Genomic DNA, 26914 nt, shown 5'->3' on the forward strand with positions numbered 1-26914 from the left:
AACGTGATGCAGTCTTCCCTGCTAACACCGTCTGCCGCTTCTCCTCTGACACGTCCCGGTGCTCTGGCTGCTGCTTTAGGGAACCTCTCTTTGTACAACTATCAGCCCTTTCAAGGGCACTAAATAATGACTGGAAAAAAGAGCAGCAGCTCAAGCTACTAGAACACTTATTTCCTCAGCACATGGACTGCTGGACAGTGTGTGCTGACAGTGTTTCACTCACAGAGAGCACTGAACGCATCACAAGAACATGATGCTGCTGCCAGTGTAGGACAGGGCTGTGGCTCATTATCCATGCGTCACCAAGCAGCAAGGAAGTAAAGACAACATTTCACTCCACTGCAGCCAGGTCATTCTCAACCACATTCCCAATGTCTGCAGCAGGACAGGACAGTCCACACTGAAATCTCCTCTGCTTCATCTTCACAGAGAAAGGACAGACTACCAACCTGCACTGCTATTTTCTCTTTATCCGCATCAAACCATCTGAGTGTTGGGCTTCCACACTCATCTCCATCAGAAGAGGCAACTGTCCTCCTAGATGGTCCTGCTTACCATCCTGTCTTCTACTGCCCCTCATTTCTGTTGTCACCCACTTTAGGATGGTATCCCACTGAGCACAGGGGTCATCTGCAGAGCTCCACAAGAACCAAGGAATGCACAGAGAGGAAGACCAAGTAAGTCCCTTATGATTCCTGGTTTCCTGAATCAACTGCCTTTTCAAGTCTGCTAAGTCTTTCAGAAACAATCTCAGAGAATTAGCTCACCTGAATTTCTTGACCAGGCACTGCAGCTGGTCAAAAAATCTGACACATCCCTTACCTGAGATGGCTGTCACATGGTGCCCTTCACAGTGTCTCCTAAGATCCAGTGTTCTCTCTTGTCTGCACAGACCAAATTCAAATGTGTTCAACACCTCACAATCTCTCTTGGAGACACTAGAGGTACGCCAAACCCCAGCTACACCTGCTCCATGCTCTCTCTGGGGACAAGTATCACAAAACAGCCCAAACTTCTCCTCACAGTGGCTGAAAGAGTGGATGGTCTGCCTGGACACATGGCCTCTGCTCAGCATGATACGGTGCTTGTAACAGGAGCTGCACAGACTCCCCACGCCAGGGAAGAAAAACATTTAAAATCCTGAGATGCTGTGAACAGCTGAGACGATTCCTTGCTCAGCTGACAGCTCCCTTCTCCATGCCCACGCAGGGGAAGACAGACCTCAGTGCTCCAGACAGATCCTCTGCAACCTCCTCCTCAGCTTATGAGTGACACAACCCAGCAGAAGCCCCTGGTACAAACATTTGCAGCCTCAGAACCTGACAGTCCCTCTGAAGACAGCAGTAACCCATACAGACGAGCACTTTTTACCTTCTCTGCCAATTCTCTGTACAGTCGGAGGTAAAACAATTACCTCATTAAAGTCGCACACCAAATTCCCTTCTGGTGGAATTCACATCAGCCCTATTGCAACTTTATAACATTTGCATTATAAAAATGTCTGCAAAGGAGTCCAAGAAAAACAGCTTTTTGTTCAGAGGAAGCTCTGTGGTCAAGATGATGTCATCAGAAAGCGCCAAATTAATTTCCTGTGGTTACATCCTACAGGAAATCCAAGAAGCTCAGCTTTCTTGCTAAACCAAGTAGTCACTTGTTGTCAATAACTGTTAATTATGTGCCCAGATGTGTCATGAACTAAGAACTATCATGATTAGCCCTCATTCCCTGACTCCCTCCAGAGGGATCTTTTTAGATCAGTGGCCTGAAGTCAGTGAAATGTTCCAGCCTGGGCTCTGGGGCTGCTGTGCTTCCACCAGCACAGCAACTCTCCTGCAGCTCCTCCAGCTCCCACAACAGGGGATCTGCTGCTGCAGAAACCCCACAGAAGAGCTGCAGCCATGCAGGTTACACTGTTAGAAGCAACAGGAACCCCGATCAAGAAAACTGTAAAAACAATGACAAGTAACAGCTTTTCTGCTCTGCGTGAACATAAACAAGGAAATCAGGAATAATTCAGGAAGTTTTCCAGCTGGTAAAATAATCAAGAAAATGTCTAACAGGTCCCTCCCCCAGTCACAGTCCTTCCACAATCTACTGAAAGATGCATTTCTCCAAGGCTTACTTGATATTCAACTTATCAAATAAAGCACTCAGCAAATTCAAGTGGATTTTTTCCACGACTTACCAGTGGGAAACTGATCTTCCTCGTTTTTTTAAATATCCCCCAAAACTACTTGTGCTTACATGAATTCTCACCTGCCTGCTGCCTCTATCCCCTCCCTGCACCTGCCTTGTGACCACCAGACCCCATCTTCCCAGTCATAGTAGAGGGGAATCCCTGAAGGGGGGGATAGGTTTTGTACCTGTAACATGCACTAAAATATGATTCTGTCCTTACAGCGAACTTCTAGTAGAAATCCCTTGGGACAGCCTGCTCAGTCCAAGCAGCCCACTTCCCTGCACTGGCAGGGAGCCCAGTACAATGCCTCAGGAGCTGAATGGCAAACAGTCAAGGCAAAGCAGAACCAGTCCTAGCAACCCCTACAGTCTACACAACAATTTGTTTTCAGGCTTGCATAGGTTCTTTTTGTTTTCACTGGTGTTTACACAAAGAGTATTTTATGCAAACACTGGGGACAGGGATCTTGCTCATTTCTTGTACAACGTAGGTACAATTTAAGGTGCAGCCTAACAGAGTCTGGACTGGCAGCACCTGTATCACGCACTGAGGACACAAGGGTTCCACTGAAGCCGTGTGGGACTGACACTGACCCAGCAGCAGCTTCTATCCCTGGTGCCCAGAGCTCCAGAGCCTCTGTGCTGAGGGAACACGGTGGGGAAGGGAGAGGGAGGTGAAAGGACCTGCTCAGAGCCCCATGGAGACTAGAGATGAGGGAGGCAAAAAGACAAACCAAACATCCTGCCCCTTGCACTCACACACTGTATCTACTGGTACAAAGACTTTCCGTGACAAAAGGCAAGCTGACATCTGGGAAGAGAAACCATGTAGCTTCCAAATTCTTGGAGTAAAACGGGGCAGACAGACAAGGTTTTTTGAGATGTTCGTATCTGTCCGGAAAATCACACAGTGCTGACTCGCAGCTCAGACTATTTAAGAAGCTTCCTACCTCTCTGTCCTTGAGCTTCATGGCAAGCACCAGCTGATGTCTGTGGTTAGTAAGGGCCTCCCGGTAATTTCCTTTGGAGAAGAATGCAGAGCCCAGATTACCATGAGCTCGGCATTCTCCCGTCTGGTCACCTGTGTCACATGCAAACAAAACACAGGTTAGCTCATACAGGCACTGCTGGAAGCATCCAGTGAGAACACTGGAACACGCTGTACAAGTAGCATCAGAACAGTTTAGTACACAGCCAAACTCTCCTCCTCACTGGCCTTCAGAAACTTCTACAGTTGCCATAGACCTTATTTTTAGAATTGTTTTACTTTCTCCTTTGGTCTAACACTTGGCAATTTCCCATTGCTCTCCATTTATTCCTTGCTGTAAAGTTTAGTCAATGGCCCAGGAACAAGCACAGAGCATGTCAGCTTTCTCCAGAAAACAATTCTGCAGCACATCTTAGCTCAGATGTACAAAGAACATCTATGGCCCTCTTCAAGAGAGCAGTCCCTGTGCTCTCAGTTAGTGCTCCTGGCTTGAGCCTTCATTTACTGTCCTCCACCTGTGCACGACTGGGCCTTTGTCTCATATCTCTCCTACAGGGTGTGCTCTCCTACAACACCCTGAGAAGCTGAATGCTCCCACTGTTGTGCAGAATATACTGTACTCAAGAGGGATTTTTGAATTTGGTTATTTTTAAAACACTCTTTGTTCATTGTTGTCTCATTCTTGTTTTCTTCCTTCCCTGGCTACTGCCCTAGAATCTCAGACTGAGTACCTCTGTCCATTGAATTTTTGGAAAAACAGATGGCTTCATTTAAGACTCATGTAAGGTTTTGAGTACCAGTCTACAGAGGGAGTAAGAGCAGTTCCCACATACATGACATCAGGTAATTAGAAGACCCTGTAAAACCGTAGCATTCATTGATCATCTGCCCTTTCACACAGGCAGGCAAATAGGGCTGCACAAACCTGCAGTCTGCACATTTCAGGAGTTTCAGATTGGATTTAGCAGTTTGTAAAACCCCACAGAAACCTGAGCGTTCCAGAGAGATACTGATCATTAATCTAGCTCTTGATTTGTTCCACCTGTCCCAACCCAGCACTCAAGGAGTGAAAGGCGAATTCTTACCTAAACTCTTGGCTACGTCCAAGTCCTGCTGCATGTATCCAGTGCTTTTCTCTGTGTTCCCAAGGGACCAGTACGCACTGCTCAGCGCAGAGAACACTGATCCCCGCAGCTTCAGGCTGCAAGTGCCAATCTTCAGGGCAGCCTCCAGCACCACCACAGAGGCCCCGTGGTGGCCCGCAGTCAGGAGCTCCTGGCCGATCACAGACACCACAACAAAGGGGCTCTTGTCCAGCTTCATCTTCTGCAGCTGTTGGTAGGTGGGCTCCAGGGACTCTGAAGCACAAAAACAAAGGCAAAGTTACTCAACAAACCGAGTTATTTACATCAGGAATCACCTTCACAACTCATCTTGATTTTTTGGTAACCAAATGACAAATGAATTAAGGGCCAGACTGCCCAAATCCAACTAAGATTTACTGCAGGAGCTTGGGGCTCAAAAGTACCATCTAAGATCCGGCATATCAAGACAAATCACCTGGCAAGCTGCTGTTTGCCTTGCAGAAGGCACTTCAGGAAGGAAGCATGAGCACATAGAGCAGTCTCATACTGAGCTCTGAAGCCTGGCATAACAGCAGATGGAAAACGGAAAACACCTGGGGAATTTTGTAGGAAACTGGAAATGGGCCACCAGCAGTGTCTAAGAGCGTTACAGTTTCTGCTCCTTCAGCACAAACTTTCAGCTGAACATCTGCAAAGGCTGTGCCTGTCCAGATACCCAAAGCACACAATGTATGCCAAGAGAGAAAGGTCTTCTTTGGCAGGAGATGGTGCTCCTTTGGAATGACTGCTCGGCTGCTTTGACTGGTCTAACTGCAGCAGGGAGCACAGCTGATGTACAGCTGCAGGGAAATGGGTCAGGGATATTCCAGCCAAATTTGGGGATGCTCACACAGAATACCACATCACCTGCACGCTAAGCAGCAGCCTCAGTACCTTTGGGTAGCAAATGAAATTACCTTCACAAGGTAACTGCTATATAGGACAGAAATTTTGAGATTAATTCATTTTGGAGGATGCAAAAAAGGAAACACCAACAGCGATATTTTTTCATTTCAGTGCTTCTTGGCTCCTAAACCCTGCAGTCCCCAGCACCATCTGCTGAGGACGAGAATTGCCATGTTCCCTCCTGGATAACAGCATTAGGACATTGCAACACAAAGCCTGCAAGAGAAACAGAGCAAAGAGGAGATGACCTCCTTCCTCTAGAGAGAAAAATCCTGGAAACAGGGACATTTTGAAAGAGAGGCAAAACACTGCACAGCTCATATGGCTTCAAGGTCCCTGTGATTTCAAACACTGCCTGAACAGAAGGGAATTAGCAGAGCAGCCTTTTTTCCTTCTGGAATGCTGTGTTTTGAGAGACACCAGTACCACAGAAAAGCTGCTGATGTGCTCTTCTGGGCTAACACTGACCTGGAGCATTTCAGATGCCCTGTTCCCAACAGCCAAGCACCAAAACATTGTGGGAAGTTGTTTCAGCAACAGCACAGCCAGGGCCACAGCCCCACATGCCTCTGTTTGCACTGATACTGGAGAAAGGACAAGCGAGCAAGGGCTCCATGGGAACTGCTATACAAACCCAGTTTATCTCCAGTGCCCTTCAAGCTGGCTATCACCATCTTGCTATCCCACTCAATCAGAAGGATAGTTTTTGTTCCTCCTGCTGTTCTCAGCATTCTCCTGACTCAGCAGAGAAGCCAAATCTTAAAATCTTTCCCTTCAGGCCTGCAAGTTCTCCCATCCTCGGATGTTGTCAGAGTCACCCACGGACTGGAACTCTGGCCTCCGATGCCTCAGCAGCAGGTCACCACCCCTGAGAAACCCCCCTGTGCTTACCTCTCATGGGAGACTTCATGGCGGCCTCGACCATGCCAACCAGGAGCTGAAGGCTCTTGGGATCCTGCGCCAGCCCCGACGCAAAGGCGGCCAGCGCATCCGCATGGCGTCCCAGGTACTGCAGGGCCACGCCCTGTCGGAAGTATGCCTGCAGGAACAGAGGGAACAGGAATGCCCATCACTGACCCGTCACAAATATTCACAAATAACACAGCTGCCCTGACCTCGTGCTGGTGGACACCAGGCTACACCATCACACTCTGACTTCTGGCTACCATCAAAACCACCCAACACCACAGTCTGGTTTGTGGCTGCCCCCAGCGTGGACCCCTCTCACTTTGATCACAACCTCAGCCTTTGAAAGGCCTCTGATCTGTTCTGGAGACCAGGGCTGGTAACTACTAGGAAGGCAAAGCTTTCCCCTTGGACTTGGTCAAATACTTATTCTTAACTACCTATAATCGGATGCTGGTTCTCAAGACTGCCCAGCGCTGCCCCACGTGCTGGGTGCAATTTAAATACAACACACACACACACATATACACACACTCCTGTTCACAGATCCACGTGTGCTTCTCAGACTGAGGCCAGACACTCATAATTCTGAACCTGTTTACAAGAGCACTTCTCTTTGTTTCTTTCTTTCCCAGGAAACCCTTTAAGGGAATGTGTAACACCCTCAAAGTAACCTGTATCTCCTCTCACCATGTATTTCTGTTTCTACACCAGCAACAACATCAACAAAGAGCTGCAAAGCAATCCCGAACAGAGCTCCCACATCTCCCTACACTGGGACACAAGGAATCGACACACAAAGCAGGAACTTCAGACACATGCTCTGCTCACACACAGGGGCAAAGCCCTGGCCCAAAGGGTATCCAGGACTGCCTGGGAGCTACTGGGAAAGAGACCACAGAAAACACAATCCAATATTTGCTCAAAGTACTCTGGTATTTGTAGCACACACATTTGGACACTGTGTTATATAAAGGTCTTGACTCTTCAAGCACCTTGGATGCCATTATTCAGGTTTTATCTTCATGACCAGCTAATACCTTTCTGATGTAAATTTTGATGCACTTTGGGTTCATTCAAGCCCATTTCAATAGTACAAATAAAGAAGATAAAACATTATTTGCATTTCTTTAAAAGTGCTTTAAGAACAAATACTGCTCCTTGAGACTGGCTACCAGTATTGATCTCATGGCTAAGACCCCACCACTCTCTCTCTCCATCCGTAATAGCAGAGACCTGTGCTCAAGATACATTAGGTATACATCTGTGGGAGTCTTTTTACTTAAACAGGACAAATCTCCAATTAATTTCCAAACTGGTATTTCATTAAAGCATTCAGGCACTTTCAGAATCCAATCCAGGAAGGTAGAGACTAAGGAAAATCAAAAATGATGCGAGAAATTTAGAGACATGAATATTTAATCTCTTTTCCATTAGTAAGTCTTGATTGTAGAACCCCTTTTAATAAATTTGATGAAAGCAAAATTCTTTTCATTAACCTTTAGTATAAATGTGTTCTTATTGAACCAAACAAGCCACTGTACTGGAAACCCAATTCAGTGTTAATTAGATTACGAGCATGAAGCTTTACATCAAACAGAATACAAAGAACTAACAACGTGCAGCAGCCGCCAAGCGTGAGCCCTCCCAGCAGCGAGTGGCCTGTCACCTAAATCATGCTGTACACTTTTAAGTCCCCCTTTTTTTTTTTTTGCAGAATTACCATTTAATTACTTTCTTTACTGCCCAATGACAGAGGGAGTGTGACACAGCACGCCTCTGACAGGGACCTTTCCAGCCCACAAGGCTGGTCCAGGGCAGCCGTGCCTGTCTGATTCAGCTCTCTGGGAGAAGGGCACGGACACGCAGTTGCCAGCACAGAGCTCCATGTGTTGTGTGAGCTTCTTCAGCACCTTGTGCTTCACTGGCACATCCCAAACGCTGAGGAAGGAGAGTCCCCATCCTCTGAGCCCTGCACAGGCTCCAGGTGACAGGAGGAGACAAGACAGAGCAAGACTCACAAACGTGCAGTTCAGTTCCGCACATTCTGAACATCCTTTATGGAAAGGGTTTTTATCCACTCCCCATATGTATTCCTGGAAACCCCCCCCGAAAAGCACTTAATTTGAATACAAACACAATATTCAAAGCCCAAAAGAAAAACCTATTAATCATAACTGAAAGGAAGATTTTGGCCCATTTTTCTCCTGCAAAAAACCCTTCCTTCCTTCCTTTCTCCTCCAGTTTCCAGCATACACAGAAGGCTCTCCACACACTGTGTTCCCCATGGACCTTTAACAAAATAAATAAAAAGCATTCACATCACCTATTTCCTCCCCAAGAGGCATTCACAAGTTAGTTTAGCATTGGAATGAAGACACTGTATCAAGGGAAAAAATCTGCAAAGAGGAAACGGTGAGAATCACCCTTTGGAAGAGGAGAGGAAAAGGGAAGGCAGGGAGCCAGCAGCTGCAGCTGAAGGAGTGAGCCAGGGAGCAGCTCCCGGTCCCAACACAGACAGAGCCTTCCCATGCTGAGTGAGCTTTAAATTTTAAATCCCATTATGAGAAGATACTAGAGTGCTCGCTCTACAGCAACAGTTACATTAATTTTCCAGTGATCCCAAGTAAGAAAAAATGATCAATTCCTTTTAAGAAGATTAAAGCAAGGAGAGGACAATGTTTCGCTAAAGACAAGACAGGAACAGCAGGTGTTTTCTAACCCTGGTGCTCTGCATCCTCAGTGTAATACAAACAGCTGGAACCATCTCTTTCATTTTTTCAGTCTCTGTATCACACTTTCCAGGAACAAAGCACCGTGCAAGAAGAAAGCCTCACTCTCAGCTGAAATTTGGCACTAGATACATCTCCCTCAATGGGAAATGTTTTCTCTTATCCTTGTCTTAGCAGGACGGACACAGCTCTGCTGTTCCCATCTCCAGAGTCACAGTGTGCCAGGGAATCCCAGCATCTGCACCCACCCCTCTGGCCCGAGCTCTGCACAGCCCATCCACTGCCCTCGGAATAACATGGAGAGCAGGGATGCAGCTCTGTGAGCAGGAGCCTTTTGGGAAGGGAAGAGGACTTAAAGCTACAAGGCAGATCTACCAAGCTGCTGATCTCATCAAGTCCCCAATACTACACTGGAGAGGCTGTTAGTGGGCATTCCTGCACACCTCTGGAATCAGACTCCATGTGGGCCCACACAGCCAGGTGGGCTCAGCCTGCTGCACAACCAGCCGTGCTTCCAGCAGGCTACTGATTTCATACAGCCAAGGGAAGGAGGAACGACAAGGGATAATTAGGGCTTTTTATCCATAATACCTTTGACAGCACTGTTGCTGTTCTGGAAGTAAAAATAAGTTATTCTAAGTAATTAACTGGCAAAATATAGTTGGCACTTGAGACTTCCAAGCCAGAACACTGCCCCTGTGACAGAGGCTGCTCACACCACCAACCCCAGGACAGATTCCAGTGAGGTGAAGTGACATCACCCCCAGCATGGTACCCATCCAAAGGGTAACAAGTCTTCCCATTTTGTTCAGGTTTTGCCACCCTGAACTTTGCAGACTTGCCTTTTTTACCCCCTGCTTTTCAGAGCACTCCATGTTTTCATGGCTGGAACATAGTTTTTTAGTGCTTTTCTCTACCCTCAACTTAATTTTACAAAATTTGTATGAACAGGAGAAGAACACAGAGATGGTCCTGCCCCTCAACTAGCGGCCAGTCTGCAGCAGGGTCAGCATCTGCCTCTCCAGGCACAGCCTCTCTCTGCAATTCCAAGCACAAGCCCTATTTGTTCTGCTCAATTTACTGACCTCTGTGTCATTTCTGTACACACTAGTATTTTCCATCTGTGTTTACTATAGCCCATTTAATGCAAAAGGAGAACTTCTATCTGTCCTACTGGGAGCTGCCACTGGACTGATGGCTGCAGTGTCCAGGCAACAGAAACATGCTTATTCATTTTTTGATCCTAATCATCTGCGATCCCACCTAGATAACTGTCTAGACCATGTGGAACCTGAAATAGGATTAAAATGTAAATGCCATCACTGAATGGCCAATATCAAGAGGGGTCCTGAACTTTTTATTAACTCTTCTTATATTAATATGCAAGAACTTTAATCAGGTAACAGTAATTGGCTCATAATTAATAAAAACCATCCAATGAAGATAAAAATACAGTACAAAGTGAGCATGTAAGAATACAAATGGGACCTCTAAGTTCCCCAAGATTTTACTAACTAAACCCAAGCTGAGTAAAGGAAAACAAGACAACTCAATGTTTTTCTTACTGGAACATACTTTTAATTTTTTGGACCCGGGATCTAGGCAAATACTTCTGTACTGGCATCTGTGGCAGCCTCTGGTATTCATGCTCATACATTGGATTCATACTATTTTCCCCAGCAGAATCCATGGCAATAAATCATTTTGATCCTTAGTGCATCTCATACACAATGCTTTCAAGAGTGGGAGGGAAGCAGCAGCCACAGGAGTTCAGTCCTGTCTTACCACAGGCACTTGTCAGTCTGAAGCATGAGCTCATGTTTCTGGAATATGATTTAACTTAGTAGCCCATACTACAGTCTTTACTGGGCAGATGGTATGTTTTATAAATATTTTAAACCAGCCAGGACTGGGGAATTACCTCACACATGGGGGCCCTTCTGAGAGTGCATGGTCACCCGGTTGACTCAGGACACATGGACAGCTCAGCAGAAATCTGGGAGCCCCACCTCTCTGAAGCAGAGGCACCCTTTCAAGGGTCATATGTGCAGCAGACAACGTTTGCATGGCTGATCCTCTGCACTTCCAGTCGAGGCCTGACCCACAAGGAACAGAGACTACGCTGGCTTTGGGATGTTCCCCCCGGCTGCCCAGGGGCTCCCGTGCCTCCCCCTGCACACCCACCCCCGTTTCCACAGGAGTCCTGCTGCCATCACAGACCAACTCGTGTTACCCTCCTGCCAGGGCTCACCTGGTCCCTCTGCCACCAAAGTTCCCACCACAGACTCATGGACATGGCGCCATGCTGGCCAACATCAACTGGATAACAGAGACAGAGGAACAAAACTGGAACAGCATCAGAAGAACTTGGAGCAGAAAATTACTGTCAAACAAACATGGAAAACTTGAAAATAACTCCTCGGTCTCAGACAAAAGCTCCCATTGTACACAGGGGAGGAAATTCAAAACACCTCCATACTGCTGTCATCTTCAGACCCTGGACAGCTGGCCATCGGGGCAGGAAAGGCAAACACACAGAAAAACCTCTTCCATAATGCTCTCTTGGTCTGCCAGATCAGGAGACGATGCCAGAAACAGCAGGAATGACCTATGATGCATTTAATCATGCTGTTCTGAGTCTGCAGAGCACCTCTTGGGCAGCCAGACCCACTGCCCCTCGTGGCCGCCCACGCCAGCTGGGCCCGCAGCCGACCAGTGCCATGCAATCAACCAACAGAAGGAAGGGAATGTGGGAACAGCTGCCACAGCTTCTCGGGGCCAAGCACCAGGTTGAATCTGTCCTCTCCCCTTGTAACTGCTTTATAGCCAAATTTTAGAGAAAAATACGGACAAATCTCTGCTGTGGGATTTCAGGAATGTGAGGAGAGGGAAGAATGTGCTTTAATTCAGAACACATGCAGCACATGCATAAATACTGCTGCTGGCCACACGAGCTGAACTCCCGCTTTCCCGAAGTTAAAGCTGCGCTCCAGGTAACACTTTTCCTTCACAGTCCTACACCTGGCTGGCACCTGAACCACCACTGTCAGCCTGCCCTGCAGAATCAGCATAACAGATTTGTTGTCTCTGCACCCTTGTTTCTTTATCTTCTACCTGTTTCCAAGGTGCCCCTTACAGGTGGAGAAAGATGGAAATTGCTACTTGAAAATGGAAATTTCCTCTAAGCCCCATTGAGCCTACAGAGAAAAACAGGAGGGATGTGTGTTTGTGTAAAATATCTTGCCTTGTTTTATCCAAATAGCATTTAATCATTCTTATTAATTGTTCTTCCACTACGTGCCAGTGGGATTCTGTGCACAGATCACCTGCTCACCTGAAACAAATGGAACTGAGTCGGTAAACAGAGAGACAAACCCTTGCTTTACTCAGTTGAAGTTAACACTTCAGCTTTTCACAGAGCTTATCCCTGTTCTATTCTCATCCACTTCATGCTCACTCTAGAAACAGCAGCTACATCCTGGATCCCTTCTTCAGAGAACATCCTTCTCCTTCCCTAACAGCACATGCCAGCAGACAATCTTCCTGTCTTTATCAGCTACAACTCTTAAGCCTTATTTAACAGCAAGAACGAGTCAGGAGCACAGGAAAGTGCTCTAGAGGAGTAACAACCAACCTTTCAGTGCCCAAGTAGAGCACAAGGAAGGCAGAACCAGCCTCTCGTGTTCTAAGGCCGACATTGCAGCATCTGCTACAGTTCATCCACAAGTCAACGGTGACAGAGTTTGGCACAATTTCTGGCCAAACAACTTCTTTCAGAAATTGCAGATAAAAGGACACCTTTCACCATGCTCAGAAGTACCATGATTTAAATCGTAAATTTAATACTTTTCTCCAAATCCAGGCACTCTTCCTCCGTCCCGAAGACTGTACTGTCTTGGCTTCACTCTCCATCTTGCACTTTCCAATTATCCCTGCATCTTGCACTTTCCAATTATCCATGGCACCTCAGCCTGTTTTCAGTTGCTGTTTGATTGCTGCCAACCTGAAAAGCATTTAGGGTTGTTTTGGAAACGCTCTTCTCCCCACTGAAGGACATCAAGATACAGAAGAGATCGTTTAACAACCTTCTGATGACCATGGCTTACTTTACCAAGTGACTCAAAACCTCCGTAACTGCTGAAAGTCAGATAAACTTTGATCAGCATCAGATGCAAATGTTGATTTGTGTGTCACAAATGCATTGCAGTATTTTAAACAGGCATTTCAGGATTTTAGTGCACACAGTTTTCCCAACACAGAAAACAAACTCCACTGGAGTAACAGCTCTGCATACAACCAAATGTTCATAGACGTGGAACGCACCCCAAGAGCCTCCAGAACCATGCTGGGCTTTGTAGAAAATAAACCCTGAAACCACTTCCCTAGCACACATCTCCATGGGCCCTGCAGACTGCCACGATCTTGAGCTCCATCCCTCTGTAACCAGTGAAGAAGAAAAAAAATCTGAGCAGTACCATCTCCAGGAGAGTAAAGCAGAAGACAAAAGTAAGATGAAATACACAGCAGTTACGGCACAGGATAACTGTGGCTGCAGCGTACCTGGAGAAGCACCTGGTGCTCAGCAGGGACCATGACAGAGAAGGTCAGCACACACCCACTGCAGACACAGCTCCTGCCTCTTGGCTCATCATCTCCCAGCGCCCAGCCAGCACTGCCTGCCAAGGACAGAGCTGATGATGGGGAAAAGGGGAAAAATCAAATTTGCAGAAGTACTAAACATACAAATCTCTTTGGCCAAGGTGAACGTGGGAAAAATTCTTCAGCAGGGGCGTCCCATTTAGCAAATTCTGCCAGATCATTACTCTTGTAATGCAAAGGGGAGAAACATCAACACCATGTTTCCTAACAATGACTCGCCTCCTTTATCACAGATCTCTGAACCACCAAGTAATTTAGTAGTTGCTATGGAAACTGCTAGTTTTATTGAACAGCCCTGAAAGGGTCAAGAGGTACCATCAAACTGGCCAATTGTAAATTATTTCCCTGCTAAACATCTGCTTTATTTTAGTTGCCCCACCACTTCGTTTTGTTGTTAGAATAGTATTTGGATGAACTCCAGAATAGGTGTCATTCTTCAGTGGGGTTGCAACAGCCAAGTCCAAAAATAGCAATTTTCATGCTCTAATACACTGTAAAATCCTTCATACAGAGGAGTCACACTGAGGGCAGAATAGCTAAGGACTGGGGACTCTTCCTCTGCGCACACATCAGCACTGATCTGAGACAGTAGGAACCAGCACAAAGAGCTGGTTTTCACTGTGATTCCCGGGGGTTTCACACTGCTGCTTGCACCAGCCACGAGATGAACACCAGACTGATCCACTTATGCCTTCGTAGAAGGGACAGAGCAGCAGGAGAAGAGCACCCAGCCCTCCTCAGCTTCACAATCCCAAAACAGGACAATCTCCTTCGCCAGCAAGGGTCTGCGCTGTAGGAACACAGAAAACATTGCATTGCCTGCATCAGGCTAACAGAAAACAACGTAATCTACCCTCCTTTGTTCATCACACAGAAAACATCACCCGAGACTCCAAACACTACTTAGCAGCTTCCATTCCTACAAGCCAGGAGAACAGCAGGAGTACTGGCTACACTTCCAACTTTATTATAGGAACTCACTGGATTTGTTTCACTCCCACAAAAGTGCCAAATTCCTTACTATCCCCACTTATTGCACGTATGTCTATTGTAAACCCAAAAGCACCAGCAAAAACCAGAGAGCACTGGGAGCAAGGTTTCCTCTGTGGAGGAACGAGCAGCTCCTCTGTGCAGAGGTACTCTCTGCATCTCTTCCACAGAGAGAAAGCTGCCCTAGGCAGCATCACCTGGAAATCTTTATTCCAACATCTTCAACCTTTAAGTTACAACTGTACTTAATTCAAATAACTGGAATGGGCAGGAGAGAACGTTTTATTACAGAACATACCTGAGTTTAAGAGGCTGCATGCTTTCTAATGACAACCATGCCGCAGTTCTTTGCCCACAGCAAGCCAGTAAAGGGCAGGCTCTGTTCCCTCCCCAAGCGTTCTCTCTGTTCCTCTTTTGGCTGAAATTACCCAAGTGATGACAAAGAAAGCAAAAGCTGTGTCTGTGTAGACAAGTTCTGGTCTTTCTCACATATCCTGTGAACTCCATTACTTGTGTCCTGGCTTGGAAGAAAATATTCTAAGTTCTGAAGTATTTGGCATGTCTTGGTATGGAGACTCCAGCCTGATTCAGACTTTCCATCCCCAGGAGCCCCAGGAGAAATGAAGACATTTCTCTGTACATCCACAAGAAAATTTCTCCTTCATCGGGTGATGAGTTAATAAGTATTAATTTTGGTTCTCTTTTCTAAAATTATCTACTACAGACTAAAACTTCCCCACACTGGAACACAGTAGATACCTGAGCACTGCTCTGTTGTGACACACTCAGCAGAAGGGCCTCTCATGATGCTGGGTGCTTGCCTGCCTGCAGAGCTCGAGTCTGGACTCCTGAGAAAGTTATCAAGGAAACTGCAAATCATGCAAGTACAGCTAGAGAGACACCAAAACAAAAGAGGAATGTTGATGTGTCACAGCTCCTTCCAGCTAAGAGGAACTCATTACATCTGGACTTTGATCCAGGCAGGTGTCAGGTGGCAGAAAAGCTTCCCTATGTACAAATAGGAGGGGACATGCTCAGCCAAGAGAGGCCTTGCAGCTCTGGAGGCACAGTTTGGGAACGCTGCAGGACAAAGCTGAGCACTGCCCTGCCCCAGGACCACGGCTGAGATATAGGACAGTACAGAGGACAGTACTTCCCAGTTTACTGGAGCTGCTTAGCAGCAGAATCATTTGGAGTGTTAATTCTCTCCTGACTAACAGACACGGTTACTGCCCATACAAACCCAACAGCGTGAGGGTTTCTCAGCTCTCAGGGTCTGTTTGTCATTCCGCAACACAACACCCTGTGGTGGCAGCTGCTGTGCCTCCAGCTCTGCTCCAGCCAGGAGCCCCCCAGCACAGGCACACGCCACTGGCACAGAGCTCCTCGGTTGGGCTCCCAAGGACAGACCCTTCCTTAACTGCTTTTTGCAACTTCCTCTTCCGCTGGACTCTCTTTAGGCATTTCCAAGAGGATGTTCTGACAACCAGGTCATTGCTGTCCCACTGCAGCACTCGTGCAGGATAAACACAGCCACAGTGAAAGCTGTGTCTCTAGGGAAGGAGAAAGTTCATAATAATTACAGTTTACAAAGAAATCTCCACCAATACAGATGGCCACAGTCTCTTCCCTGTCTGTGAACTATACAAATTTGAACAACCTTGGGCGAGAGGTTTAATACAGTGAGCAGGAAAATTTCCTCCACAAGGTACCACGAGAGAGCAGGAGAACAAAGAGTAGAAAGCACTGCCTGCTGCTTGCCACCAGCCTGCAGCCCCGTCAGGGTGCCGGGAGGGGAACAAGCAGGCTTAGTGAATAATTGAAGACACAGAGATGAAATCTCAGAATGTCAGACACATAATAACATTTTTGTAGTTTTCATCATGAAGTCTCTGAATTCCCAAATAAGACACACTGAATAATTTATCCCTGTGTCAGTACTGGGTCATCAGCTGCTCACTCAAAGCTAATGATGGTCCAGAACACTTCAAGACACTTGAATGGGTCTGAACAGACTAATGAGCAGGGTCCAGAAAGAAGAGGTGACAAAAACTCAGCCCACTCACCCTTGCCAACACTAAGCCCAGATAAAAGCATGTCGACCCCCTTAGTCATGCCCTGTGCATTAGGCCCCACAGGTTATGCACCTGCTTCAGTGCAGCTCAGCATCACCTCTCCTGGGTGCTGCTCCTCAGCACAAAAGAGCTGGGAGCTCTGTCTGCTGCCTGCTGTCACGTCCCTGAGCCTGTCCTGCCATCACTAAATACCACTCGTTCACCAGACAAGGCAATGAACACTGCACAGTCTTTGTCCAACCATCATTAGGAACTTGCCAGGTAGTTATGTGCTCTCAGATTTAACAGCTGATTTTATGGGTTATTTTTTAGTGGGGTTTTTTTTCCACATTTTTCAGATTTTTAGCTGGGCAGGCACACGTGCAGCAATCCATACCCAGCCTGTTTGATCAATAACTACATGGCAGCAGGTACAAATCACTGCATTTCCAAGAGAAATTTCACAATTGCCACACCCAACCACCCATGATGGGATCAAAGAGCACAGCTCAATCTGTCCGTGAAATCTGCTTTCCTATAAATCTGCTTTAGATAATATGAACACACAGGCGCCTCACACACAACAAAGCTTGAAGGATTTAAGTCAATTCTCAACCACCAAAGGCTTACCCACATATTAACATCCTGAAGCAGCCTTCATCAATACTGACTGACCTAGTGGCATGAGTAATTACCTCCTAGTTCATCCTTTAAATGACAGAGGAATCCTTCCCAGCTGAGCTATTCCCCTGAGTATCTTCCTGGGAAGAAAGAGCAGCATTCAAAAGCAGAGCTGCACGCCTGTAGCTTTCCCAGAGGAAAAGGCAAGCAGTCACCAAGGAATTCCCCTTTCTGTCTACACTAACAGGAGTTTTGTAACGTATCAGACTATTTGAGGGGAAAAAAATAAATGTAATACAACTACACTTGCACATATTCTGTTGGTTTTCATGACAATAAATGTTTTCCATTGTTTCTCTTAAAAATCTCTTTCATTTAAATGAAAAAGTCTAGAGTAAATTGCAGTAAATTTCCTGAGATATAATTTATGCCCATTCATTTATAAGATACAAAAAAATTTTCCCTCCAAGATCTCCTGGGTCTGCTCTGTTAACTGATCATCAGTGATTCCATATGTCTTTCAGGAGAAGCTCCTTTTCTTTCTCCAAACCTGACACCTTGAGGATGCTCCCCCAGACCCTGCACACCGCTCAGCTCTGCCATCCAGTGCCAAAGGGCCGTGCCAGACCCTCCAGTCACACCACAGAGTGCTCCCACTCTATGCAGGACTCGCTCGCGGCAATCCAAAATGCCTAGGTGCTAAAACGGGAGGAGAAATGTTTTACAAAGAAACGAAAAGTGAGAATTAAAAGTCTGGAAAGAACTGGTCATTTAAATGACAATGTGTCAGACAAAGGCAAAAGACAAGAAACGAAGAAATCAAATTCACTTAAGTGAGCACGTGTGTGCACTCATGCATATGCAACAGAAAAAAGACAGCCAGCCCCAGATCAATCATGCTAATATCATATGAACATCAGAAAATGCAGCTCGGAGTTAGTGAGTGTCCAGCAGGACAGAAACAGAGACATAAGGAAAGGTACAACTGCCACAACTGCACCAGTGTTAGTTACTGTGTCCCTGCACTGTCCTGCAGCAGCTTTTTCTGTAGATCAGTTAAGGAGTCTCTCATTTAATTCTTGCATAATAAAGTGAAAAACAATATCATCATGCTTTATGTCTTTGTTAACACTTCAGTAAATAATTCCAAGCTTTTCTCTCACTACATGGCAATCTTTCAAGGCATCTGTTCTTTCTCATCACACATCATCAGATGTACTTCCAATCAGGGTGCCACAGGTCAAGAAGGACATCACTGTACAAGATCACAACCTTCACACTGGGTCCAACAAAAGGTCCCTGCAGACCTGCAGGTGATTCTGGCCACAGCCAGCCTGGATCCCATGCGAGGAGCAGGGCAGGCATGCAGTGACTGTCCTCAAAGCCCTTCCCCACATTCCCACCTATTTGTGACTCAGTACAACCTAGAAATGAGAACATGCACTACTTGACTACTTTCATGTATTTTTAACGCTTTTTAAAGCTATAATGCTGTAGTTTCCTCTGTGGCACAGCAGCCCACACCTTCACACTACCACGGCTGCTGGAGGTAAAGGATGCACCAGTGCTGCCCAGGAACCCAAGGGAGACTGGAACCAAGAATTTCTCCAAGACAAGAAGTGCCTCAAACAGAGGCATAGAAAGATCCAGTCTCAGCAGCTGGAGACATCTCTGCCCCATCAGGCACACGGATCTTGCAAGTGGGGGCTCAGAGCCCAGCCAGTGTAAGCACAGGACACGTGATGTGCTCACCTGACAGCAGTGGTGGGCCTTGAAGACAAATGACTCAAGGGGATCCTGGCCAAGTCACTTCTCTCTGTGTTCCAGCTGCACAGACTTGCAGAGCAGAACACCTCATTTCTTTGCATGGAATGCGAGACCCATGTATGAGGAAATGCTCCAAGTGCTGTTAGGCAGGACACAGAAACCTCACCGCAGCCCACGGCTTCAAGTGGGAGAGTCCTGCAAAGCTCCATTCTTCATTTAACCAGGCAACAAATAGGTGAAAGTTAAAAACTCTTCTCTCGAAAAATGAAACAACTAGGAAGTGCCTTTTTCTGGGAACAAGCTGCTTCCACGGCAGCATGACAGAGGTTATTTTGAACTTATTACTTTGACTGGATTCAGCTGTAAGTAATTAAATTTAGTCATAGAAATCGGATCTATAAATGGAACCTACAAAAGCAATTACCAGAGCTTCCACTGGATCAGGAAGCAACGGCAACTCTGTTTGATGTAAACTGAAAGAAACATCATTTATACTGCACGACAAGTCACAGTAACACAGTCCCCTTGTACAGATTTGCTTTGAAAATTCCAGTTTTCAGTGAAGAGAGTCACGAGTTATAAATTCCAGCCATGCTCTCTGCTCCTTCCACTTTAACAACCTCACAAGCAAAAAAGACAATCATATCACACAATTCGAAGGGATTATTTTGGCTCCTGTTCTGTCCTCAGAAACCAGATGAAAGAGGAGCGAATTAAACATGCAAGAGATGGGGTGACTAAGCACCAAGATTTTTTAAAAAATACATTCTGATACCTTATTTTGGTCTCTTTAGAAGCTAGACTATGCAGAATCTGATGGACCTGAGAACCCAGCAGGTCTCTCTCAGCCCAGTTTCTGAGCACACAAGTTTTCACTTCTCAAACCACTGCTGTACAAGTAGATTGACCAGTCAAAGCTTGTGGAATTGTGCATTCCTGAATAGACTGGTGGAGAAGTGCAGCCTGACAAAGTTTGCTGAGGACACCAAACTGAGTGGGGAAGTGGACACTTGGGAAGGGAGAGTCACACTGCAGGAAGACTTGGATAGGCTGGAAGAGCAGGCAAACAAGAACCTTATGAAGTTCAACAAGGACAAATGTTAAGTCTTGCACCTGGGAAAACAGAATCCAGGTGTGCAGCAACAGCTGGAATCAACCCAGCTAGGGCCCCTTCTGTGGGAAGAGATCTGGTGGACACCAAGCTCAGTGTGAGTGACCACTGTGCTGCTGCAGCAGAGAGAAGATGAAGACTCCCTTTTTACAAGAAGTCACGTGGAAAATATGAGGGTTAATGGGTACAACTCCAATTCAGCCAAAGGAATAATCTCCCTGGGGAAGTGGTGGATTCCCCAGTGTTGGATACTTTCAAGATTCGCTGGACTGGGTGCTGGGGCATCTTGTCTAGAGCGTACTTTTGTCAAGAAAGGCCAGACCTTAGATGATCCTTGAGGTCCCTTCCAACCTGGTATGCTATGATTCTGATTTGACCAGTAATAAACTAATTTCCCCAAGCTGAGTCTGTTTTGCCTATGACAGTAACTGCTGAGTGGTCTCTCCCTGTCTTTAATTCAAGCCATGATCTTTTCACTGTATTTTCTCTTCCCTGTCCAGCTGAGGAGTGATACGAGCGGCTTTGGTGGGCACCCTCCAGCCAGAGTCAACCCAGCACATAACTATAAATAAGCTCTGGCATTTCCTATTACATGAAGGGCTGTTTGACCCAGCAGCCTTCAGGTTCTACACATTCACTTTGTTTTCAGTTCCCTCCTATCAATCCCTCCAGCCTTTCACTCTTTAAAGACTCAGACTTTAGGCACATCACACTTTGTAGCACACCCAGCATGGACTGTGGAATCAGAGCTGATCAAGTAACAAAACAGGATGTTCCTTTGGCATAGTATCTATAAACTTTTGCTTGCTGCCTCTTCCCTGACAGAGGAAACTCCAGGCTTCAGTGTGCATTACGTACATCACACAGATGAACAAAAAAACAGAGGACAGAAATGGCAGCTATTTCCCCCTGCCTGGAAGCCAGTATGAGGTCCTTGTGCGGCCGCTCACCGGGGGCAGAGTGCTCAGCTGCAGGCAGCAAGTGCTTGTGCTTTCTGGTCTGTAAGCTGGAGAAAACCTGAACAGGACCCAGCCCAGAGCAGCAGTGCCACCAGCACACAGGCACCAAGCACCTCCTGCCCTGCACAGTGCACAGACAGCCAGCCCAGACCCACCCTCTGCCCACCGCATCTCCTTGGCCCCCCCATTTTCTATCTTTCTGCACATAAAGTGCAGCACCGACTAGTGCAGGAGAAACAGCTGAATTGTGCTCTCCCTTGTCAAGAAGATGAAGATCCTGCATGTTGCTGGAAGTAAAATCAGCCACATGCTCATTGAATTTGAATCCCCATCTGGAATTGCAATCCAGGGACTCAGGTAGCAAAAGGTCATCACAGTAAACTCCTCTGTGCTCAGATATCAGCATCGCTGTCAATATTGCAGTGCTCTCCTTCATGGTACTGGCAAGGATAACAACCTACTCTTTGTCACAATTCCTTTTACTTTACAGAGGAAAGCAGAAACAACAGTTTGTTAGCAAGTACGACACAATTAACAGAGTAGTAAAGATCAGAACCACTGCACCTTGTAAAATCTTTGCCTGGTTATAAAGAGTTCTAAAGAGTTCTTTGACTATTAATGACATTGTGCAGCTTGGCAGCATTAGCAATGATTCACTGCCACAAGGCACTTCTCAAACAGTGTATTCAAAAATCACAATTCTGAAAGCTTTTCCTGGTCAATCCCTGGCCATAAAAATAAGAGGAAGACACATGATCCACGAGGAATGGAAACAGATCCCCACAGACTGAAAATAATGTTACATATAAACATGCTATAGGGCTATCAGATGTTCTAATTTTTTCTGTAACACAAATATTTTAATTATCATTTGAAAAGGAATGTGCTAGAGCCATCCCTTACTGGGACTGAACACACAGATTCTGCACATGTTTATGCTGCTATAGAAAAATTGCAAACAGACAGCCAAGCTCTGAAAAGCAGCCATGTGACAGTTCTCACACAAGAGAGTCCACAATCAGAAAGTAAGTCAAACATACATCAATAGATCAGGAAGTCCTCTAGCAGTCTCTTAAGGAAAAGTACTTTGAGCCTGAAGTCTCTTAAGCCTACCTAGGGCAAACCTTTTTGAGGAACACCTTGGTATTTGCGTTCTGACATTGTGTTATAAGTCTCTCCATAATAAAAAACCCAAACAAAATTAAACAAACATTTTAAAACAAACACACAAATACTTTTGACATAAAACATGAAAAACTTCCTGTCTGGGAAATCCTGTCCCCAGGAGAAGACTGCCTACTTGTCAGCCAGCCATCAGCTGCTGTCCTACACTGACACTGGGAACCACCACTTCAGACTTCTCACACCAGATCCCTCCTTTGAGGAAAGCAGCACATCAATCAATGATGTTGACATATAATTCTGTGACTGTGCATTTCATGTACAAGTGTGAGATTTGCTATAGCAGTCCAGGGGAAAAGCAGCCAACAGGCACCACACCCCCAACAAGAACATCTGCTCCATACCTGGCAGCCCCAGCAGCCCCAACTGCAGGCAATGCTCATGCCACACACAGCACCTTCCCCCTGTCACCTCTCATCTCTCATCTATCCTAGGTGGGGATGCAGTAGTTAGAGATCCAGGGAGAGGTAAACGTTTGTTCCTTCAGTAATACAGTCCCCTTTACAAAAATAAAAAAGTAATTCAGTAGGGTCTGAGGGTTTCAATTTCAATCATCCCCCCTTTGCCCTTTCACGCGACTGTTCCCAAAGGAAATCCTGCTTCAAGGCGTCGCTACTTCAGGCACCTGAGTCAATAAGCCTCTGCTCTGAAACACACAATACCAAGGGAATATGTTATCCCATTGCTTTTAAAGACACACGTCTCTATCCTACACATATACACTGATCCTCTCTTCTGCACTCACTCCTTACATCGCCAGCTATGTGTCCCCTCACATCAGGCGCATACAGGACCTGCATCATCATCCCTCAGCTCCTCCTGGCTCGTGCCAGACCCCACACAGCTAAGCATAGGCTCCAAGGGCAGGGACAGAGCTGGCCCAGGGCACAGGGTATCACCTCAAACAGGTCATTTATTATTGCCAGGTAGATGGGAAAAAATAGAGCACTATGACAGTTTATACTGGCAAAGATATGCTAGACAATGCAAAAGATTTGCTTTAAATTAACAACAAAGTAGGAAATGCAATTGGTGATGACAAGAATCTTGCTCCCAGGCTTTGGTACTATAAGCAGGTGAGAAAGAAAACTTTCAAGCCAGCCCAAAAGACCCCATACAGCCACCACTTCAGTTAAAATAGATTTTTAGTTTGAAGGCAAAGATTCAGCAGGAACTTAAGTCTGGAATTTCCAAAACATGTTTTGCATTTATTAAGATATTATTAACATCAGTAGAGAAGATAACCAGTCAGCTCATACAGCAGCACAGACTCATTTAAGGTTGTTAAGAATGTGATTTGGTGGGAGAGCTATGAATGTAGCTGCCATGAGAAACAAGAGCATGGACACCTGGCAGAAGGTATAAAAGCAGTGTCCTGGAAATATCATCTACAATATCTAATATCTAATTCCTGCAATTGCTAGTTCTGGAACTAAGGTCCTAGATCCCATTTTAACATCTAGGCTTCAGTCCAAACTGCTGAACCAAAGCAACACAGCTGCTAACCCTGTGAGTATTCATCCTCTGAAATCCCAGGTACCTGCAGGAGGACACATGGCACAGAGAGCTTGATCTTGTTAATCCTAATGGAAAAGCTAGGACAGGCCTTTTTCTGACAATGCCCTACTCACTGCTCTGCTCAGAGAGTCCCACCCAAGCTGGATGGATGTTGCAGATGCAGCCACTGAGGTCTCAGGTACATACAACCAGAGAGCCATTTCTGTGCCAATCTTGGGTAGGATTTAAACTCCTACCTCTATCTGGAATGTTTTATGTGTATTCATCAGTAAATTAAAAAGCAGTAGTTTAAGTCACTGGATTTATAGCAAGAGACAACTAAACACTTTAACTTATTGTTGGGAAATTTTCCTGTTAACAGTTGTTTTGTCCCTTGCTAATGTAATCCCATTCCCCCCATCATCCCACCCTGAATAATCTCTCCCTGACCCATCCCTGTTTATACACATTCCATAATCACAGACTTTCATGTTCCTCACTCAGTCAGTTATCCAAATGATACAAATTCAGCCCCTTTGATCTTTCCTCATACATCAGTCCCTCCAGGCCCCTAATCACTTTTTTCACTCTTCTCTGAACTCCCTCCAGTAATGATGTGATTCTAATCCTCTGAAAGGAGAGGCTTTTGGCTCCAGTTCTTCAAACAGATGAGAGCAAGCTAATTCAGAGAGCCTCCACAAGCTTCGTGCACAGCACTGTCACCAGCCACCATGCATTAGACCATGACACTGAAACAAAGATGGAATTGTCTTGTGAACAGTAGAGAGCCAGAAGCTGGAAGGAAACACAATGAAAATTAAAACAATGAATTGATCAGTGTTTTATGGAGTCACCAGGACTTTAGGAGAGGGGCACAGTTGTCTGCCAGATGCTCTGAAGAAGCCAGGGTGACCATCCCAAGCTCTAACAGAACTGCAGGTCCTGTAGCATCTTCATGATAAATAAATACCCCAGGAAAACAGTGCACAAAGCAAGCCCTGGGGCTCTGCCCACAGCCTGAGAGCTGTTTTGCAGTTACCACAGGCCACCCTGCAGCAGCTGCAAGTGATATGAGCCCTGCTTATACTGATCCAGTGCCTGGCAGCTCACCAGAGGAGGACACACTATTCACACCTCCACCAAAGGCCCTGGCCAGCGTAAGGGCCTCCAGAGGCTACACAGGACCTGTCAGTGCAATCATTCAGATCCAGTTTTGAAAAATTTCCAAATTGAACTACAACAAATTAACTCTAATTTGACCCTTTAAATTCTACTCACAGATGTGTTGCCTGATTAGTGTATTCTTTGCTACAGTTCTGGCAAAGGAAGGTACCTTTATCAGAATCCATAGGATTCACCTGTTGTAGGAAGTTTCCCATTTTATGCACAAGGATTACACTGGGTCCCTAATCATACTGAAACTACAGGTACCCCAATCTGATCGGCTGGATCCCATGGGCATACTGGAGTCTCTTCTCTGGGGAAGATACAGATCTCCTGTCTTCTCACACACTGTGTGAAAGCCAGGAGAAGCCTTATGCAAAAAGAAAAAAAGCTGCATTTTAATGATTAAAAGGTATCAGAGTAAGGGAGGGACGGCTTCTGTTGGGCCACAAAGTGCTACATCTGAGAGCTGCACGCCTGGAAGGGCACACGGTACTGTGCTGCGAGCACAGAGGAGATGGAATTCATCAAAGCAGATTTCAAACCAGAAAAAAGCTGACGGAAGCAGGATGATGGGAATCGCAGGCGCAGCAGGAGCCGCCATCTCAGCGCCACTGCAAGGCCACTGGTGACGCGTCTCCACAGCAGCCGGGGCTGCGGCGGAACCGCTGCGGGAGAAGGGACACGCGGGAAGCCGAGCAGGGCACGCTCCAGCTGCAGCAGCCAGGCTCTGTCCCTCACGTGCTCCTAAGTGAGAGACTTGAGATAAACAAAAATGAAAACGCTCCTGGAACTCGGTCCATAACAAAGCCAGTTCCTGAGCCTCAGCCCCTCAGACCTTCCCCTTCGGACGGAGGTACATTAGAGAAGAACGAGGTGCAGGGCTGCACTGTAAAAACCCCAGGATAAGAACCCCTGAAACAGGTACAGGTGGTTCAGGGACAACTGATTTCAATGCAGCTTTAAGTGACCTTTTGCACAAGTCAAGAGCCTCGGTGCTGTCAGCATCCAAACTGCCTAACGAGTCCAGGCTGCACACCTCGACAGATTCAGTGCTGGCCAAGTGAGAGCAGTATTTTCCAACGCAGAACAATATCAGGCAAGGAAATTCCTGGGTCCCACTGGAACCTGCATTGGTCAAATGGATTCAACTGGACACAGCAAGTGAAACAGCAGCAAACACAGAGAATGGGTTCACCTCCTTGTAAAACATCCCCTGATTGCCACAACCCAGACATACAGGGGGTACAGCTCCACATGAAGATAATGATCCTTTGGACACTTGGTACAAATAGCATCAGACAAGTTGTTGCTCCAAAGGGACGAACCAGTACATCTGTGTACACTGCACAGATTACCTTGTGTTTGGGTTTTTAGGATTTATTATGGAAACCACAGATTTTTCACAAAAGTGGATAGGTCAACCAAGCAGGACCGCAAGGACTCCAGCAGACTTGCTAATAATGTCTCTGGAGATACCTGCAAGATCTAGGGTCACTTTTGCTGCAGTGCAACACAAGTGAGTACAGGTTAACATAGCTAACATGAACATTTATAATGGGGTGAATCCTAGTTTTAACTGCTTATCGGAACAAAACCATTAATCAGTCAATGCTGAGATGATTAACTGGATAAGATTAAGGTTAAAACTAGAAAATCTATTAACCTGTTTAAGAAATAAATGTTGCACCTGGCAGGTCATCAGTCTTTTAAGCCTCAAGGGTGTAGATGCTCTAAGCAAACAGGAGACTAAGTGAGGCAGTCAAAGGCTCTGGGCAAAGGCAAATGGATCTGTTATTGCCTTGCCACATCAGAAGGGACATTCCTTCTCCCTGAACTCAGCAGGGTGAGTCACAGACCATCACCTCAGCTTCTGCTGCCACAGAAAAACATATCCCAACTCCTGTATGGGGTAGGATCTGGGAGGAAAGTCAGAGCTAATAAGAGGTTGCATCATACAAAAAGAAGCAGGAAAAAGAAAAAGAAATCAACATCTAGAATGGCAGATTCAACTTCATGTCTATATCCTAGCAGCTATGAATTCAGCTTATAACAGAAATTTTAGCCAGAGAACTA

The 26914-nt window shown here is 46.1% G+C and overlaps 1 protein-coding gene across 4 annotated transcripts in view; it reads right to left on the reverse strand.

Moving 5' to 3' along the window:
- The window catches only part of TTC28 (tetratricopeptide repeat domain 28), a 115090-nt gene that overhangs the window by 45286 nt on the left and 42890 nt on the right, over positions 1–26914 (reverse strand). For all 4 annotated transcript variants that reach the window (XM_027652424.1, XM_027652423.1, XM_027652427.1 and 1 more), the window contains exons 2-4: positions 6088–6235; positions 4252–4524; positions 3129–3259 (exon numbers count right to left, since the gene is read on the reverse strand). In XM_027652424.1, the coding sequence (XP_027508225.1) occupies positions 3129–3259; positions 4252–4524; positions 6088–6235 (552 nt within the window). The remainder of the gene's footprint in view (positions 1–3128; positions 3260–4251; positions 4525–6087; positions 6236–26914) is intronic.

The sequence above is a fragment of the Corapipo altera genome, unplaced genomic scaffold, assembly GCF_003945725.1.
Source record: "Corapipo altera isolate COAL_440 unplaced genomic scaffold, ASM394572v1 67, whole genome shotgun sequence".
In the NCBI taxonomy this organism is placed as follows: domain Eukaryota; kingdom Metazoa; phylum Chordata; class Aves; order Passeriformes; family Pipridae; genus Corapipo; species Corapipo altera.